The sequence below is a fragment of the Oncorhynchus tshawytscha genome, linkage group LG05 (assembly GCF_018296145.1).
Source record: "Oncorhynchus tshawytscha isolate Ot180627B linkage group LG05, Otsh_v2.0, whole genome shotgun sequence".
Lineage (NCBI taxonomy): Eukaryota > Metazoa > Chordata > Actinopteri > Salmoniformes > Salmonidae > Oncorhynchus > Oncorhynchus tshawytscha.
In genome coordinates this window covers 50,871,471-50,891,795 of record NC_056433.1, presented here as the reverse complement: position 1 = coordinate 50,891,795, position 20,325 = coordinate 50,871,471, and the positions used below count along the sequence as shown (strand labels likewise).

Sequence of the window (20,325 nt, the reverse complement as noted above, 5' to 3'; positions counted from 1 at the left end):
CCAACCTCAGCGTCATTAAAACTAGCTATGATGACACACATAGACACACTTTCACACTCTTTCACACTCTTCACCTATGTTGCTGCTACTCTGTTTATTATCTATCCTGATTGCCTAGTCACTTTTACCTACATGTAGATATTACCTACATGTACATATTATATAACTGTCTGCCCCTGCACATTGACTCGGTACCGGTCAGTCTTGTGTATAGCCTCACATTTTTAAAACTTTTTAACGGCATTATTGGGAAAGGGCTGATAAGCAAGCGTTTAACGGTAAAGTCTACGTGTTGTATTCGGCGCATGTGACGAATACAATTTGATTTGATTGGAACTAGTCTACCACACTATCCTGTGTATTTGTATTTATTAAGGATCCCGATTAGCTGCTGCCAGTGTGTCTGTACCTGTGTGTGTGTGTGTGTCTCTTTACAGTACCCACGGTTATATTTGTTTTAAATCTGTTTTTTTAAATCTGATTCTAATGCTTGCTTCAGTTACCTGATGTGAAATAGAGTTCCATGTGGTCATAGCTCTATGTAGTACTGTGCGCCTCCCATAGTCTGTTTTGGACTTGGGGATTGTGAAGAGACCTCTGGTGTCATGTCTTGTGGGGTATGTATGGGTGTCCGAGCTGTGTGATAGTAGTTTAAACAGACAGCTCTGTGTATTCAGCATGTCAATACTTCTTACAAAAACAATTAGTGATGATGTCAATCTCTTCCACTTTGAGCCTTGCGAGATTGACATGCATACTCGGGCTCCCGAGTGGCGCAGCGGTCTAAGGCACTGCATCTCAGTGCTTGAGGCGTCACTACAGACAGCCTGGTTTGAATCCAGGCTGTATCACCACCAGCCGTGATTGGGAGTCCATTAGGGCGGCGCACAATTGGCCTTGCTTCGGCCGGGTTTGGCCGGTGTAGGCTGTCATTGTAAATAAGAATTTGTTCTGAACTGACTTGCCTAATTTTTTTTATTTTATATGTTAGCTCCCTGTGTACATTTAAGGGCCAGCCATGCTGCCCTGTTGTGAGCCAATTGTAATTTTCCTAAGTCCCTCTTTGTGGCACCTGACCACACGCCTGAACAGTAGTCCAGTTGCAACAAACTAGGGCCCGTAGAGCCTTGTTGATAGTGTTGTTAAGAAGGCAGAGCAGCGCTTATTATGGACAGACTTCTCCCAATCTTAGCTGCTGTTGCATCAATATGTTTTTACCATGACAGTTTACAATCCAGGGTTACTCCAAGCAGTTTAGTCACCTCAACTTGCTACATTTCCACATTATTCATTACAAGTTTTAGTTGAGGTTAAGGGTTTAGTGAATGATGTGTCCCAAATACAATGCTTTATGTTTTTTAAATATATAGGACTTACTTATTCTGTGCCACCCATTCTCAAACTAACTGCAGCTCTTTGTTAAGTGTTGCTGTCATTTCAGTCGCTGTAGTAGCTGACGTCTATAGTGTTGAGTCATCTGCATACATAAACACACTAACATTACTCAAAGCCAGTGGCATGTTGTTAGTAAAGATAAACAAATGTGAAGGGCCTAGACAGCTGCTCTGGGGGATTCCTGATTCTACCTGGATTATGTTGGAGAGGCTTCCATTAAGAACACACTCTGTTTTCTGTTAGACAGGTAACCCTTTATACACAATATAGCAGGGGGTGTAAAAGCCATAACCTATACATTTTTCCAGCAGCAGACTATGATCGATAATGTCAAAAGCCGCACTGAAGTCTAACAAAACAGACACCACAATCTTTTTATTATCAATTTCTCTCTGTCATTTGTGTATGTGTGGGCTTGTTTAATGTCTTTCCCTATAAGCGTGCTGAAAGTCTGTTGTCAATTTGTTTACTGTAAAATAGCATTGTATCTGGTCATTTTTTCCAAAAGTTAGTTAAGGGTTGTTAATAGGTTGATTGTTCGGCTATTTGAGCCAGTAAGGGGGATTTTACTATTCTTAGGTAGTGGAAAGACGTTTGCTTCCCTCCAAGCCTGGGGCACACACTTTCTAGTCGGCTTTAATTGAAAATATGGCAACTATGAGTGGAAATATTGTCTCTATTTTCCTCAGTAATTTTCCATTCAAGTTGTCAGACCCCAGTGGATTGTCATAATTTTTTCACCTCTTCCACACTCACTTTACGGAATACTACATTAAAATTAGTCAGATATACTTAGATGTGTAGTGTCAGTGTTTGTTGCTGGCATGTCATGCCTAAGTTTGCTAATCTTGCCAATGAAAAAAATATTGAAGTAGTTGGCAATATCAGTGGCTTTTGTGATGAATGAGCCATGTGATTCAATGAATGATGGAGCTGAGTTTGTCTTTTTTCCCAAAATGTCATTTAAGGTGCTCCAAAGCTTTTTACTATCATTCTTTATATCATTTATCTTTGTTTCATAGTACAGTTTCTACTTATTTTTATTCAGTTAAGTCAAATGATTTCTCAATTTGCAGTATGTGTTCCAATCGGTTGTGCTGCCAAACTTATTTGCCATACCTTTTGCCTCATCCCACTCAACCATAAAACTTTTAAATTCCTCAGAAATCCAAGGGGATTTAAGTTTGTACAGTCATTTCCTTAATGGGTTCATGCTTATTAGTAACTGGAATAAGCCATTTCAGAAATGTACAGTAAGCACATTTGTGTCTGTATTGACTGGTTGTAGGCCATACATTGATATTGGGAATCTCAGGAAATTAGTTGAATGTAAGAGATGCGTTTTCAAATGCCAACAATAGGTGGCGTTAGGAGTCTTTTGGGGCCAGAGCAAGTACCCTTGCCAATTGCCATAGTTCACAAATGTTAATCATTCAAGTGGAGATAAAGTGGAAAATGCACAGATTTAGGATAAGGTCTTTGATAATCCAGTTATGTGACGTGAGGACAATGCATGTGGATTATATTTTGGGATTTACTGTAGGGATGGCTTGTCTCGCTCCTACCCCGTGATAGATTATAGTGTAACAAGATTATACAAACACAATGAGCAGACTGATTATACCAGGTGTGTCTTCCCTAACAGCTCCTGCATGGCGGTGTGTGGCTGACATGTCCAGGAAAAGTATTGTTTACGTGTGTGTACGTCATCTACATTAGTAACGATCTGGGATTATCGAGGGTGTTGTCCACGCACTATAATAATGGTTTTAAAGTAGCAGAACAGAAGTCACAATAATCTCACACTGAATCACAGGAGGTTGGTGGCACCTTGATTGGGGAGGACAGGCTCATCATAATAATAATTGGGTGGGTGCTTGTATTTGTCCTATTTCACACATGTACAAGTATGTATTATACACGTGTGAATTGGAAATGTTTTTTTTTGCATATCCCAACTCCCCCTGAGAGACCCTTGGACAGTAGGGTCACAGTCAGGGTCTGCCATTATCAACGGAGCAATTAGGGTTAAGTGCCTTGTTCAAGGGCACATCGACAGATGTTTCACCTTGTCGGCTCGGGATTCGAACTAGCATCTTTTAGACTACCTGCCGCCCTCATAGTAATGGCTGGAATGGAATGGTATTGAACTCATCAAACACAGTTTTTATTTTGGGGAGTAGATTAGCTTTAATATTGCTGATAGATTGTGGCTTCCATCAATGTAATTGTCTGCATAATTTCCAATCCCCCATAAATATTTTTGGTAAATATATATAATGTGTATATATACAGATGTAGTCGGAAGTTTACATACACTTAGGTTGGAGTCATTAAAACTAATTTTTCAACCACTCCACAAATTTCTTGTTAACAAACTATAGTTTTGGCAAGTCGGTTAGGACATCTACTTTGTGCATGACACAAGTAATTTTTCAATTGTTTACAGACAGATTATTTCACTTATAATTCACTGTATCACAATTCCAGTGGGTCAGAAGTTTACATACACTAAGTTGACTGTGCCTTTAAACAGCTTGGAATATTCAGCTTCTGTTAGGCTAATTGACATCATTTGAGTCAATTGGAGGTGTACCTGTGGATGTATTTCTTGGAATATTCCAGAAAGTGATGTCATGGCTTTAGCTTCTGTTAGGCTAATTGACATCATTTGAGTCAATTGGTGGAGGTGTACCTGTGGATGTATTTCAAGGCCTACCTATAAATAAATAAATAATTCTCTCTAGTATTATTCTGACATTTCACATTCTTAAAATAAAGTGGTGATCCTAACTGACCTAAGACAGGGATTTTTTTGTAGGATTAAATGTCAGGAATTGTGAAACTGAGTTTAAATGTATTTGGCTAAGGTGTATATAAACTTCTGACTTCAACTGTATGTGTGTGTGTGTGTGTGTGTGTGTGTGTGTGTGTGTATATATATATATATATTGTTTCCGTGTGTTTGATATCCTTCCATTCATTCCATTCCAGCAATTATTATGAGCCGTCCTCCCCTCAGCAGCCTCCTGTGCACTGAATGCATAGCAGGCCCTCGGACACGCTATCCCAATGCGTTTTTTCTGGTGATTGAGCCTATGGAGGTTTACAACACGAGACACACACCATATTTCTCTACAAGTGTGAGGGGGGAGGACACCAAACACTGGCGCCAGCCTACAAATCCTCCACTCACACCCCCCTCTCTCACTGACCTCCAATTATGTCATGCGAAAAAGCTGTGTCCCATTGAAAGGCTCTCTTAATCAAACCCAATTAATTCCGCTCCTTTCCCTTACTATCCCCACTGAGGAACGCGTCCTCCCAATCAGCCTGTTAACTCCAGCCCGGCCCCTTTAGAGGCACCGGAATAGGGAACAAAATAATAGATAATGCAATTAATTAGTCGTTAGAGACTTTGTTGTTGCTACTTACAAACTTATTGTATTAATTGACAATTGAGTGAGTGATTCATGGAGTAAGACATTTTTATTTTTTGCGCTCTACTAATCTTGCTGGTCAGCCACCTTCGAGTTTCCCATCTTTATTTCATTGCAGTAGCTCTGACCTTTTAAATAAATGTTTTGTTTTGTGTTTACAGAGCATAAGAGATGGAGAAAACTAGGGTGAAGGGAGAGGGGATCCAAAACACACAAAACAACTTTGTTATACTGTACCTCTCTGTTAAAGGCCCAGTGTAGTCAAAAATCTGATGTTCCTGTGTTTACTATATATTTCCACACAATGAGGTTGAAATAATACTGTGAAATTGTGAAAATTATGATAATGTCCTTTTAGTGTAAGAGCTGTTTGAAAAGACCACCTGAAATTTCAACCTGTTTTGGTGGAGTGGAGTTTTGGCCTTCGATGGTTACATCACCAGGTGTTAAATTAGTTAATAGACCAATAAGAAAGAGAGTTCCAATCCTCTCTGCCAATAGCAGCTAATTTTCAGTTTTCCCCTCCCCACTCTGATCCCTCCCAGACAGCCCTAGCAAAATTCTTGCTTGAGAAATTGACATTTGCTAAGAAGCATTTTATGTTGTTGTTGACAATTTTAATAGAAATAAAATACTTAATTGTTACCCAAAAATGATTTGATATTGAGAAACAAATGGCTGCATTTCGACCTTTAACATATGATTGGACCTTTAACATATTTAACAAATAATCTCTAGCCGTCCTTTCATTGTCTCTGCTTATTGGACTACGGTTCCATTTCTTTGCTTATTCACTGACAAATGAAACCCCTTCCCTGATAAAGGGAGGTGAAAATTATAACACTGTGTACTCTAGCATGAGAAGACAGTGGGATGCTCAGCTTCAATCTTCTTAGCAGCTGGCTGAGACTAGGGTCAAGGATTAATCTCAGGTTAGTGTGTCTTGATAGATGTAGGACTCAAAGCATTCGTGACATCTTTTTTTATTCATTGTTCATTGCGACAAGATGTTTTGAGGATTCTTTATGTACTGATTCAATGTAGAATTCACCATCAATATTGCAGACTGGAGAAAACCGTATCCTGGGAAAAAGACAGAATAATTTTGACAGACATTTTTGGATTTCCGATGTCAATATATAAGATACTAGACATTGATGACTACACTAGACTATTATCAAGAATCCATTAACTCATAAATGTTTTGCCGCCGACAATAAGAATGAAAACAATGTTTTTATGGGTTGCAGGGGGTCAATTTGTGAAGCATTCCCAACACCGTGTGTGGACAACATAGCATGCTGACTATAAATCACAAACACACTGTGTTGGCCCTGATTCAGAATGAGAATGGAATTGGAGGAGATGGTTGGATTTCGCACAGCGAGCCCAACAAAAGCTTCTATGTTGATCTGCTGCTCTTTTCCCATGCTTTTCTTTGTGCCACTCACTCCAGCGCAACGCATGCCTACCCCGGCCCCGGCCAAGATGTCCAGCAGTCAGTGTCTGCTCAGGCCCGGCCTGGCCCAGGCACTAATCCCTGAGCTGTCAGAGGACCCTGCTCTGAACTCATCCTGGCCCGCAGGAAAAGGCTCTAATTGGGGGATTTTCTACATCATTAACTCTGATGAGCAGCCATCCCACCCTCACTACTCCCACCCTGCTCTCGCTCTCTCTCTTGCTCTCTCTCTCTCTCGCTTCCACACTAACATTTTGTCTCTGTGTCTCTCTCTCTCTCTATTGCTAACACTCCCTCTCTCTTGTCCCCCACCACCCACCCACCTACCCCCTCATGATTAGGATGTCCATGTCCTCCCATGGCAATCCACACAGAGTGCTGTTTGTTTGGCTCTAGGAGAACACTGTTTAGATTGGATCTCCAATAACAATATAGCAGCACGTGTGCTTTACTGATGAGAGAAAATATTTTCTGAAGGTTAAAGGGTGATTGCTTAATTGTTTGTCTGCCAAAACCTTTTCTCCAACACAGTTTCGTTTATAACCTGTCATTAACTGACCTCCACACAAAAAAACACCAGGCAGTTACAAACACACACAGATCCAAAAATAATATTCAGATTAAAATCATGTTTTTGTTTTTACATTCCCCACACTGTTGTGTTCACTGTTCACGTTTTGGCCCCAGATGGCCCCTGGTGAGAGGTCCTCCCGGGCTTCCATCTGTCCGGGAGTGTGGTTCACATGCTGGAGAGGCAAGCGCGGCAGGTACAGCCCACTGTGAACATGTGCTGCAGCGGCAGCGCCCAGGGGCAATTAGCGAGCAGCGGGCCCTGTGGCCGGGCCCCCCCCCTGGGAGCCTGATTGATTGGAGCCTCATCTTCCTAACGGGCTGGCACCATGCCACCAGCCAGGGACCAGGGGAGAGGAGAGGAGGGGCTGGGACGAAGAGAGGCTACTTCTCCACTGTGTCAGATCCTATCTCTATCCCTCACATACTACAGTAGGCCTAATAATATACTTCAGATACCGTCCTATAGCCATCCATTTATATTCAGAGATTTACAGTAGATAAATCAAATCAAATCAAATTTAGATAGATATTCACAGTCAGTGGATTTATAGAGTAGATAGGATAAAGGAGACAGAAGACAACAATTCTATCAAACTATATTTGTTTATTTTTTTAAGTAGATATTAAAGTTTTCTAGAACATGGACATCAACATTTCAGACAAAATAAAAGTCAACAGTAACAGAACTAGAACATATAACAAATAGGATGTCTATATGGGGATATAAAAAGTGTCCTGTATATTTTCAGATATAAACCTAAAATAAACTTCCCAAGTTTCTAGTGCATTTTTAAAATATTTTTTATATCTAAACTTTGGCTTAATCTTGGTCCCAGTATCACATGAGGAACAAACATTTCTAAACATATTGTTTAATGTTCAAACTAACCCTGTCTCTATGTTGGGTGTGAGGTCCTGAAAATACCTGACTAGAGTTAACAGCTAAAGAGTATGCACTGATAACATAAAAACTAGACAACTGCAATTCAATTAGAAAAAAAAAGAACAGCCCACGTAATTAGCAAATCAGCAATGTTGAGCGTGAGAGGTGAACATAGAATCCCCATAATACATCAGTAAAACAACTGAATATTACTTTGTGTATTGACCAATGGGGGCTTTTACTGTCTATGACAAAGAAACATATTTATATCTGCAGTAACACAGAACTAATACTTTGTAAACTCCAGTCAAACAGTAAGTTGGATGAACTGACAATTCTGTGGAAACTTTTTTTAAACCGTTCTACTCTGTTACTCTGAACTAATCATATGTCCGGCAGCAGAGATATTTTGAGTTTCCTTTCAAAACAACATTTCCACTTTTGTGTAATGGAATTTCTTTCCTCCATATTGTGATAGTCTACACACTATCACTGAAATAATAGTAATTAAATGTTACCCCTTGCACATTGCAATAGGATGAATAATATTTACCTGGTAAAAGTATTGTCAAAATCAAAATGCGAAATTATTTTACATCAGAAATGTTTAATCCTATGTAGCCCTTGATATGACACGTTAACAACGTGGTTGAAGATTGTCTTTTTTACCATACAAAAACCATATGAAATATGCATATAGTCATTATCAAAACATTATGCCACAATGGACCCGTACACCCCATGTAGTATCTCTTCGACATATGCCAGAATAGACTATTCATGCTCTTTTTTCATTCCCGGGGTCTCGCTACAGAGGCCTATTTAGTGCAGTCTGTGACCGTTTTCCCCCTCGGACTTTAGACAAAGAAGATGGCTTGGATCAATTGTGCCGAACAAAGAGGAAACTATGTAGGGTGACACATCAGACCGTTCTCCTTCTGCTGCTCTGCACGTACACACAGTGACGGAAGGCCAAGCTGCCAACACGTTTTCTTCTCCAACAGCCACTGAGGCAAAAAAAAAAAAAAAAAAGTTACTTCAGTGGCCTCTTTCGCTCTGTCCCCCTGTCCTATTCCCACCCTTCCGTGTGAGAGGGAGGTCTCCTGGCTTCCCTTCTCACTGTAGGAGGCTTACGCCATAGATCACTCTTTTCGACTGACCCAAACATGTTTAGCAGCTCTCCAAAAAAATTACTAAAACAGTTATTGCTTACTCAGAGAATCAAGATGTCACACACTGAGGGTGCCATCAAATTCAGAGATTGGCTTTTAATATGTAGCACTCCTCAAGAACAATTCTCAAGAAAGAAGAGCCTTACATTGTTTGGCCTACCAGATCGTGAAAGAAGGTGTTGGTATCAGTGTGTGTGCAGTCTATGGTGTGTATATCGACATGTGTGTTTGCAGTCTGAAGTTAGCCTCAGGGCAACCATCAATCTTCCTCAAGTCAATGACGACTAGGAGTAAATCACTTTCATAGATGTTAATTAGGTGTTAAAAGGTGTTCATGTCTTCTCAAATTAAATAGCATGACAGATTGTTTTACGCATCCCGAGCTGAAAGCTCCCTGAAAGCCTGAGCCAGGATATCTCAACCATGACCCCACAACCCACGGTGTGGACAGAGGCTCTCCACTATAAGTGCAGTCGAGACAGACAGAAATTTAGTGTTTCCCCTTCATCCGAGGTGGCGGTGGTATCCTTCTTCTCCAGGTGTTGAAATAACCTGACCATCATAACTGGATGAATGATTCTGTGTTTCAGGGTCATAGACATAGCGATTCATACTGCCGCAACCTTCAACTACTATTATGGGAGACATGGCATGGCCATTCACAAATACTGAGAGAATTACTGGTTAATTGACCTGTAAAATTCATGATAAATTAGACAATTGGATTAATTAGGAAAATACACAAACCTTAATTTGCGGAGTTAAATGTGACCGTGTGTGAGCACTCTACAGAATGTATTTTATGAAAGGATTTGGAGGGGACATGAGTTGGTGTATACTTATTATTAGATTCATGGTTAACAGCAAAGAACAAAAACATTGAAACTACTCTTGCAAAAAATAAAAGACTATTGAATAACAAAATTAACAAATGGACAGGCTGAGTGATCTGCATTACAAACTTAAAATACCCAATACTCTTTGGGATTTTCTGTGTCAAGTAGCTCAGTGGCTGGACAAGTTGTGGTCTGAGCTATATAGACATTGCATTGTGCTTTGTCACAAGCAAGAATGGTTATAGATCTTTAGCTAATGGCACAATTAGGCCTGGCCCAAAACCTGACTAGAGTGTACAGTGTTTGCATTTTTATAGAATTACTGAGAAGGAAGTATTTGTTGCCTTTTATATGAAATCCAAACTATTAGATAAGGATAAAAATCTAAAAGTTGCCATCAAGGGCAATTAGTGTCCAGTGGAATCCTTGTTCCAGTTGCTTCATAAAAGTTCATAAAAACAAAAAAGTATTCTATCATAACCTTGTTAATTTGAGCAGTCTTTGCAGTCCTTTTGGAAAATGGATGTTTGTGTAGTTACCTTTGCGAGGCCTTTCTTGACATTCTGTGTCATAGGATCCAGATTAAAAACGTTTCTGAATAGTGGCACACAAAATATGCATCAACTTCCAATCCTTCACATCACTAGTATGGAAATCAAAAAAGAGACCAAGAACCATTCTAGTGCTGACAAAGGGTAGAAATGTCACTGGTGTTGGAAATCTTAGAAATATCATCAGTCGTAACTGAGCATTTGTTGGTGCCATCACTGCAATCCTGTTGTGTGAAAAATGCCATTATCATGGCCCAAAACCCCAATCATGACTGGAAACAGTTTCAATAGCCCTCCTCAGACCATCACATGGGCTGCCAGGTTTTGTCCATGGACTGGATGTGTTCCTTGGCTTTCATCCTCAGTGCGGCGATGCTGGAGCTCCTCTGGTCCACGTCCTCCATTGGGTATTTGTCGTTGAAGGGACCGGAACACTGGTATGGGGGTGGTGCCATGGACTGCATCCCCTGGCCCATAGGTGGGCTGTTGAGGAAGCTGTGGCTGGGGTAGCCACCCTGCAGGCCCTGTCCTGGGCCCATGAAACCCGGGATGCTGTGGACTGGGGTGGCGCTGGACAGAGGGGAGGTCAGCCAGGGGTCCAGGGGGAGGGCGTTGCTCATGGGCCCCATGTTGCTGTGCATGGGTGGCCGGTTGAAGGAGAGCATGGGCGAGTCATGCAGCTTCATGGTGCTGGCGTCCATCTTCTCCTGGCGCCTCCATTTGGCTCTGCGGTTCTGGAACCACACCTAGAGGAAGGCAGAGGGTTTGGATTTATAGTGCAGAGTATTTACAGCACCGATCGTTCCAATTGGTACCAGATGGGTTTAGAATCGTGCTTTATCAAGCTACCTATTTTGGTTTCTTAGTATCCTCATAAATAAAGAATCATTGAATTGAATTGTTCCGAGACCTTCAGTGTTGTCCGTGTTTTGACCTGCTCTAAGACTTAGCCCCCTTTGCACTGCTGTCTTGCACAATTGTTGGGATGTCCCTAGAGAACCTGGGACCTGAGCCATTGTCAGCAAGGTTTGGACAGTGACACTTGTCTTAATTTAAATGTTTGGTACCTACTGGAGTCTCAGAGCACCTATGGGCATTCTCTGCTGATGTGGAGCATGTTCAGGCCCTACAGTAAAACGCCATCCCTCAGCAGGTCAAGTCCATAATATCAATATTTTAGCTGCATCCGTCTCTATTCAAGTAAACCATCTAAATAAATAATCATCAACTAATTGAACAGTGGTATTCTTGAATGGTTAGTATTTTGGATTTCTACATTTTGTTGGATTGGAAAAATAAGCAATTTGCCAATTGTAATGCACTCCAATCAATTGCCCTGGGCGCTTCGTGAACAACAGCTATAGTTGTATTTACAGTACAGAGTATTTTAACTGTACTGACCAATCTTAATCATTTTGACCTTCATCCATACCTACTGTGTCCTTTTGCCGTGCTTTAAGACTTTGCCCTTAGATTCTGCTATAAGACCTTGCCCTTTTTTCTGCACTATGCCCTGCTAAGACAACCTTCTTATGTCTGCCCTCAGACAACCAGAGACCTGAGCTTGTGTGGGCAGGACACAGCTTGCTTTGTTACTTGTCTGTATTTATAGTGTAACGCCTGCTGTGAGTGACCTTGAAGCTCCTGATGATCTAGAAATCGGCCGAACAGTAAAGATGTCCTATCGTCACTCACCATTATCATCTAAAGATTCAGAGAAGGTATTTCTGACCCACTGAGGTTTTTCATTAGAAAACACAAGCCCTTTAACCATTTAACTCACCTGCTGATGTAAAAAGGGCTTTATAAATACATTTGATTGATGATTGATATTCAGCTTCAATCAATTTACCTGGGGGCTGAATTCACATTGGATCAAGGTTGCACCTGATCAGAGATGTTAGTATTTGAGTCCACTCCTAGTCACAATGATTGGCAAGAAAGTCAGAGGAGTTGACCAGGGCAGAGCACAGTACCAGTAAAAGTGGTGGTGGACAAACCTACCTGAACTCTGACTTCAGGCAGGTTAACCTTCATAGCCAGCTCCTCACGGCTGTACACGTCGGGGTAGTGAGACTTCTCGAAGGCACGCTCCAGCTCGTGCAGCTGGTACGTGGTGAAGGTGGTGCGGTTGCGTCGGTGCTTCTTCTTGGGCTGCTCTTCCTCGCAGGGCTCCGGACTTTTCCCTCCATTGCTATCCACACTCTTCCTCAGATCACTAATTTCCCCGTCACACTTGTCCGAGTACAGTCCTGAATCTGTAGAGCCCATAGCGAGAGAGGGAAGAGATTCACATTAGATGAAACCATCAACAAAGTGACTTGGACTCATTTTGATTTAACCAAACAAGCTTCTTTGGCTTTCTTTGCAAAGGTAAGTCGTTCATTCTCAAGCTTTGCGTAGTTAAGTATCGTTAGCTTGTGAGACAAATGTTGGTTTCAGGCTCTCCTATCATCAATAGCCATATGTTATGTCTAATCAACATGTCTGTCTTCGCTAGACAGCGATTCTTCACAATTAAAAGGCCAATGTGAATGAAAAATCATTGAAACGGGAAAAGAGGAAAAAGACAGTGAAGAAAGGTCTAGCTGTTGAAGAGTTAGGGGTTGACAAAAGCTGAAAACATGGAATATTCAAATGAGCTCCACAACCCCTTAATAACTTGTTTGTTCTGAAAAAGTCCCAGGACACATTTGACACCTGCAACAATAGGCTACTGTAGGCCAAATAAAGCTGAAGTTGTGCCTTACTCTATGCATGTAGAAAGACATGTAGATTGTCCTCCTGCCTTGTAACGAAGCATACATGAGCAGCATACATGAACAGCATACATGAACAGCATACATGAACAGCATACATGAACAGCATACATGAGCAGCATACATGAACAGCATACATGAACAGCATACATGAGCAGCATACATGAACAGCATACATGAACAGCATACATGAGCAGCATACATGAACAGCATACATGAACAGCATACATGAACAGCATACATGAACAGCATACATGAACAGCATACATGAACAGCATACATGAGCAGCATACATGAACAGCATACATGAACAGCATACATGAGCAGCATACATGAACAGCATACATGAACAGCATACATGAACAGCATACATGAGCAGCATACATGAACAGCATACATGAGCAGCATACATGAGCAGCATACATGAACAGCATACATGAACAGCATACATGAGCAGCATACATGAACAGCATACATGAACAGCATACATGAGCAGCATACATGAACAGCATACATGAACAGCATACATGAACAGCATACATGAGCAGCATACATGAACAGCATACACGGCGCTGACTCGCTAAGGCTTTCACTGCAGGTTTCCACTAATCCTCAGAGGGAAACAGATGCAGCCTGTTAATTCCTCTGATAGCTTCCATGTATTCTTAACTGTAATCTACGTAGGACCTTCATTTGTATCAGTCCCATAATCAGGAAAATACTGTAAACATTACAAGGCAAAGCCATAAAACGCTGTCAACGTGGTTGTTGAATTGGAATTATCAAAAGGGTAATCAAATTATATTGGGCACAAAGATGACCATCAGATCAGTTGTCTGCGCTTCTGCCATCATAGCAGTGATCTGTGCACCAGTCCTGTACGGTATAATTCATTGTTGGTAAACACATTATCTATCGGGACACTTTATTGGGACAGCCTTTATTGACACATTTGAAATATTACTTCATAATGGTAACATTACTCTCTTGTCAATTCTGTAATTTGTCCCTCACATAAAAGTAATAGGTTGTCAGTTTGGGTTGGTATTGTGGGTGATATTCATGACCAGTTCCCAATGACCACATTCCTGTATAGCACATGGAGAGATGCAGGGTAGCCTAGTGGTTAGAGCGTTGGACTAGTAACCGGCCTACCATGGTAACGGCCTAGGAACAGTGGGTGAACTGCCTGTTCAGGGGCAGAATGACAGATTTGTACCTTGTCAGCTCGGGGATTTGAACTAGCAACCTTCCGGTTACTAGTCCAAATCCCCGAGCTGACAAGGTACAAATCTGTCATTCTGCCCCTGAACAGGCAGTTCACCCACTGTTCCTAGGCCGTCATTGAAAATAAGAATGTGTTCTTAACTGACTTGCCTAGTTAAATAAAGGTCAAATTAAATAGGGACACTTTGGGTGTTTCACTTTACAGCAGTGGTATTCAAACTTTTACGCCAGAATTTCAGAATTTCATTTTTTCCCCCAATAATTTCTCGAGACCTCACCCCAACCAAGCACAATCTTAAAAATCTGTACATTTCAATTTTTACATCAACAAATAACCTTCAATTCATTACATTTTCATATTTGTTCATGTTTTTTCTTCAAATTATTTTTCTGAAAAACGTTTGTACATCGTCCCATACAATAATCTGTACTCTTTGTTAAATTATAAATAAATAAAATATTATTTAAATTTTGGCGACCAGGTCGCGACCCCAACTATGGATACCATTACTTTACAGTGTTTAGCAAAAACTTGATGAAAGAAACCTTATTGCACAATCACCAAACTAAATATGGCTAGCCCAACCCAGTTCAAACCCATGACAAGTAGGAACTAACAAACCCAAACCTTGCTAAATGGATCTTTATATCAAACCAGTGCTTGATAGAATCAGGACAGAAAGCCAAGAAAAACCTTCAATTCCCAGACAGGGGCAGCTAGGAGGATTTTGGGATCCATTGATCTATCTCTCATTAACAGCCTACGACAATGCCCATAGTGGCACAATGGAGGGGTCAGGCTGGGTTCAGTGACCAGCTCCCTGCCTGTCGGCCTGTCGGCCTGTCGGAACCGCCCGTCTAAAGACATTGTCATGTTTACAGTCCAGCAGAAAACCTCAATGTGGAGGGGACAAAGTGATGCGATGTAGTACTAAATGCCCATTCAGACGGAACAGGGATGACTAACAAGTCAGTTATGTGTTAAGGACATGTAAATTAGTGCTGAATATTAAGTGGAAACAAACAAGAATTTAGCCATTGCTGTTGCACTGGTTGAACAGTGCTTATGATCATATTTTATAATAACCAACACTGTCATAAGACACTTCCAATTACGTTGTAATTTCATGAGTCATCCAATGCTGGTTTGTGCTACGTGTTTCACTAAACCTTTTGTTTTTATGACCCCATAGATAGTAACCAGAATGTAAAAACTACCATAGATTAAAAAACGTCACATTTTATGCAGAGTTGAAATGTTAATGAAATGAAACTGCACCACTGTAAAATCTCATCTGTGTCCAAGAGAAGATTAGGGGAATTCCACAAGGGGATGGGATTTGGGATGAAACCCCCTCACCGTCTTGTTTTGTGATTTATCTCTCAATCTCAGCATGATTTCACAGTATTTACAAGGTACAGACACATGTCATCTACTGCCCCCCCCTAGAGATACAATATAATGTTCTATTTCATTCTGTGAGCTGTTGAGAAACGACCCGGACTCTCTGCAAGGCTACAACCAATGCAGCCATTGAGGTCATCGTCGCCTCAACGCATTGATGCAATGGAAATAATCAAGTCTTAATGACTTAAGTAAAGCTGCTAATCATTACATCACATAAAGACAAAGGGAAGTGTGCAAGTTCAGGCATCATAGACAGGATCCTCCGACACACTTTGTGGTCCACTTAAATTAAATGTTGGTATGAAAATTAGAATTAAATGACAAATACACATTATCATGTATTTGTTTGGTGTCTTCCCCTGCCATCTAGATTCCATGTGATTGTGTGTGTTTTAATGCCACACTTTAAGTCTGTAATGTGCCTTATTGTATGACTGTGACAATAAAATGTCCCCCTTGGTAATCAATACAATACATTTAATACAATCAATCTTCTGTCTCCTTGACCTCATCTAAGCTGCTTCCTACATGCAGTATGTTCCTATCAAATGCAGCAAAGCTTGAAGTGAGAGGGCTTGATTGATAACTTATGAACACCAGCGAATCGCTAGTCGACGTGTCTTAATGTGTTTTGGCCTCAAACATATACTGTACATGTAGAGAGTGGGCTGGCCATAAATGCCCCGGAATCAGAACAGTGATTTACAGTATGCCCAGTGGAGTGTTTATCTCACACCTAAGAGACTCACCATGGTAGGACTGCTGCTCTGAGAGGTGCCCGTAGGGGTGTGCTGGGTCCTGCTTCCCAGGGTCTCCCAGGCCATCCACGCCCACTTTGTGAAGCCCTGGGCCCCCAGATGGGCTGAGCAGGGGGTCCTGGTCTTTGCTGAAGCCCAGGATGACATCAATGCTGTGGACGCGGCCCCCCATCGCCGCCCCCCCTCCTTTCACCATCTCGTGGAAGTTACTGGGTGAGAGGCAGCTGTCGTCCACCATGCTCATGGTATCCAGTGATAAATGCATTTGAACGTTTGGACGCTCTCTCTATCCTTTAGCGGGGGAAAGTAGACTTGGCTCGGCTTTGTGAAGGAACAGGTCCAAGGATGAGTTTTAAAGAGATGTCCTCCACAAGTTCTGTGCACCTGCAAAACAAAGTCACAGTCATCACATGATCCGAAGCCAGTCTTGAGTCTTTGCCATTTAGTACTGCCACATCAAAATTCTCAAACACTCTCATATACTACTAGTACTACCTACCACCACTATAACATACCATCAATAATTGTATTAACATAATCTATTCAATATCAACACAATATCAGCAAACATTTTGGGGGGCTAAATCAATCAATCAATCAAATGTATTTCTAAAGCCCTTTTTACGTCAGCCGATGTCACAATGTGCTATACAGCAATAGTTAAATGGTTTTATGGTATATGTGTTGTCTATCAGAACATGGATCTGTCACTGAGGTTTATCTTTTAATGAGCCATGATATAATTATAAAGCGGATGATAAAAGACAGAGCCTCTTTATTCTATTGCATAAACTCATTATCAAGCACATTGAGTGCAATGAAATTGATAGGCGTGATTGACGTGATAGACTTTAGTGTATTATACAGCATTAACATAAAATCTATCTGTATTTGTATTTATTATGGATCACCATTAGCTGCTCCTGGGGCCAGCAAAAATGAAGGCATAATACATTAGAATAAAAATGTTAAACGTTAAAATAGATTTTAAAACAGATTTCACAATCCATGAAGTGTGCCCTCAAGCCACTACTCTACTACAATACACAATACAGGTGTACGTGTGTGTAGAGTGTGTATGGTATGTGAGTTTGTATGTGTGTGTTTGCTGTTCCATAAGGTGTATTTGTATCCGTTTTGTTTTATCTGGTTTTACTGCTGGCGTGAGTTACTTGATGTGGAATAGAGTTCCTTGTAGTCATGTCTCTATGTAGTACTGTGTGCCTCCCAAAGTCTGTTCTGGACTTGGGGACTGTGAAGAGACCTCTGGTGGCATGTCTTGTGGGGTATGCATGGGTGTCCAAGCTGTGTGCTCGTAGTTTAAACAGACATCTTGGTGCATTCAACATGTCAATACCTCTCACAAAAACAATTAGTGATGATGTCAATCTCTCCTCCACCTTGAGCCTTGCGAGATTGACATGCATATTATTAATGTTAGCTCTACGTGTACATTTAAGGGCCAGCCGTGCTGCCCTGTTCTGGGCCAGTTGTAATTTTCCCAAGTCCCTCTTTGTTGGACCTGACCACATGACTGGTCAGTAGTCCAGGTGTGACAAAACTAGGGCCTGTAGGACCTGCCTTGTTGATATTGTTGTTAATCAAATACAAGTTAATAAATTGCTTTCTGAAATATCTTATTTACATAGCTATATTTAACACGTTTATAATGACATAGACAGGCCCACAGCTTGAAGTTTAGGGCAAAAGTTAAATTTGACATTAAAAAAAACTTTGGAGCAAAATCTTGGTTAACATGAATTTATAAAATATTAACTATGAAATTGTAATACATAGCTTTATACAGTAGAGGTAAGAAACCCTTTACTGAATAAATATACATAAACTTAAAAGGACCAAATGTGAAATTAACAAAATGTAATTATGCCCTACATATTATACATTTGCATAGTTGTATTGTATTGTACTCTGTTGCATTGTATTCTATGATATTCAATATAATATAGTTGAATGATATTCAAGAGCACATGTTTAAGCACTAGGCATATCATTATTGTATTAAAATATACAAAGTACAATGCATTGTCCTTAAAATGCAGAATCTTTGTATTTTATATTTAACTGATACTGTAATTCTATACTTTGTGGAAAACAAAAATGGTTTCCAATACTAACAACATTCTCACTTTCAGTGTCCATCTCCTCAGATTTAAATGTCATATAGACACATTATGTTAGACTAATAAAACGTTAACCTTTCTTTTATAGTTGCCTAAATGTCACAAACATTTGCGGTGGTAATAGTAATAGCGGTTTGAACCTACCTTTGAAGAAATGACGTGCTGAGCGCATGAAGTTGAACTGTCAATATTCCACCTGTTTCCTCCAACACTTCACTTCAACTACTGAGGTAGTTCACGCCCCTTGTCCGGCTGCTGCACACCAAAGCCGCGCAAATCTCAAGCTCTGTCTATTTTACCTTGCATCCTCTCTAGCCTTTCTTCAAAAACAATGTGCATAATACGCTGAAAAACACAACAAAACGTGTGTGCACAAAACAAGCTTGACAACTAATGTGGTTTTGTTGCAGGCTATAGTCTTTTCAAAGTGCAGAGAGAGTAGCCTAGTGCTGGTGAATGGAAATAAAATGAGCGGATTAAAGAGGTTATTAATTGGAATCCTTCCCCTTTAAGAATGATTGACAGTTGTTTTCTAGTCAAGTAATTGCAGTAAATGTAGCTTACATTCACCCCACAGGAGGAGGCTGGGGCTAATGAAGCCATGACAAGACTTTCTTTCAGAAATCTATTGTTTTAAAGACAAAGGTCTGACTGAAAGTTTTCACTAATCCCCTCATTATTCCAGAGAAAGACTACATAAAAACTCTGGTAGGGACAAGTTATACATGGTGCATGAGAATGGAGAACAGCGTGAAGACCTGAACTCATGTTGACACATTTTTAAAAACATTTTGAAAAGCTTTCAATTTTGAGTAAATATTAATTTAACGTATTATAGAAAAAAAAGTTTTAATATTAAACTTAAATCCGAAGTCAAAGTAAATATCCAGCTACAACGTATTTCAAATGCATTTATGCAACATGAAAAGTGACAGATAATATAATTAGCAATATGTATTTCAAATCAGTTTGTTCGTTTGCAATAGAAAAACAGAAAAGCAAATGACAGTCATCAGCATGGAGCTTTTACTTCTTGAGGCAATTAGTATTGCAAGTAGTAAATCAAGCAATGACCCATCACTAATGAGGGGAATTAAACATGGGGGAAAACTAATGCAATTAAATGCAATTAACACTTAGAATCAAAATACACAGCCAGGGGACACAGTGTTAAAAAATATGCCTAACTTGGAGAGTGGTTAAAAACAATGAAATTAAAATGTACCTCAATTAACAAATAGTCATGTTAAAAAAAATGTTTTAAAAATAATACACTGGATGTATTACATTAATACACTGGATGTGGTCATACTGAACTTGTAAAACGTCCAATTATACACATCTATAGCACACCTATGTAATGAGGCATAATTAACATAAAGTAACATGTTTACAACCTGTAGCTACAAAATGTATGATGGCTAGAGGACATAATATGTCCAATAAAGAAAATAAACAATTAGTGACCAGATCAATTCAAGAGGAGTGATCTCAGACCTGTTTAACAGCTCATTAAGGATTTAAACCGAATTGTGTCAATTGGCTTGGACTAATTGTTGCAAGTGTTCATTACATGATCATACCATGGTCAATCCACATATACTAAATCACTATGCCACATAGAAACAATGAATGGAATTTTGTCACATAACACTATTTGAATACGTTTTCTGTGGTTTATTTTTAATAAATCACAGTGATAATGCATAAGGAACCAAAATTA

At 40.2% G+C, this 20,325-nt stretch overlaps 1 protein-coding gene across 1 annotated transcript; it reads right to left on the bottom strand.

Moving 5' to 3' along the window:
• Window positions 1-7,451: 7,451 nt before the first annotated feature.
• Window positions 7,452-19,058, bottom strand: LOC112250784 (retinal homeobox protein Rx1-like). The gene is made up of 4 exons (XM_024421211.1): window positions 18,747-19,058; window positions 16,453-16,845; window positions 12,314-12,567; window positions 7,452-11,055 (listed from the first exon to the last, which is right to left on the bottom strand). The coding sequence occupies exons 2-4, from the start codon at window positions 16,724-16,726 to the stop codon at window positions 10,615-10,617; spliced, it is 969 nt and encodes a 322-aa protein (XP_024276979.1). The 5' UTR covers window positions 16,727-16,845; window positions 18,747-19,058; the 3' UTR covers window positions 7,452-10,614.
• Window positions 19,059-20,325: the final 1,267 nt, after the last annotated feature.

What these genes read in the sequence shown, in the direction of transcription:
- LOC112250784 (XM_024421211.1), bottom strand. Translation starts at nt 16,726, where the DNA reads ATGCATTTATCACTGGATACCATGAGCATGGTGGACGACAGCTGCCTC. An exon ending in AGAGCAGCAGTCCTACCATG is followed by an intron (nt 12,568 to 16,452) that starts GTGAGTCTCTTA and finishes TGGGCTCTACAG; the next exon opens with ATTCAGGACTGTACTCGGAC. An exon ending in TGCCTGAAGTCAGAGTTCAG is followed by an intron (nt 11,056 to 12,313) that starts GTAGGTTTGTCC and finishes GCCTTCCTCTAG; the next exon opens with GTGTGGTTCCAGAACCGCAG.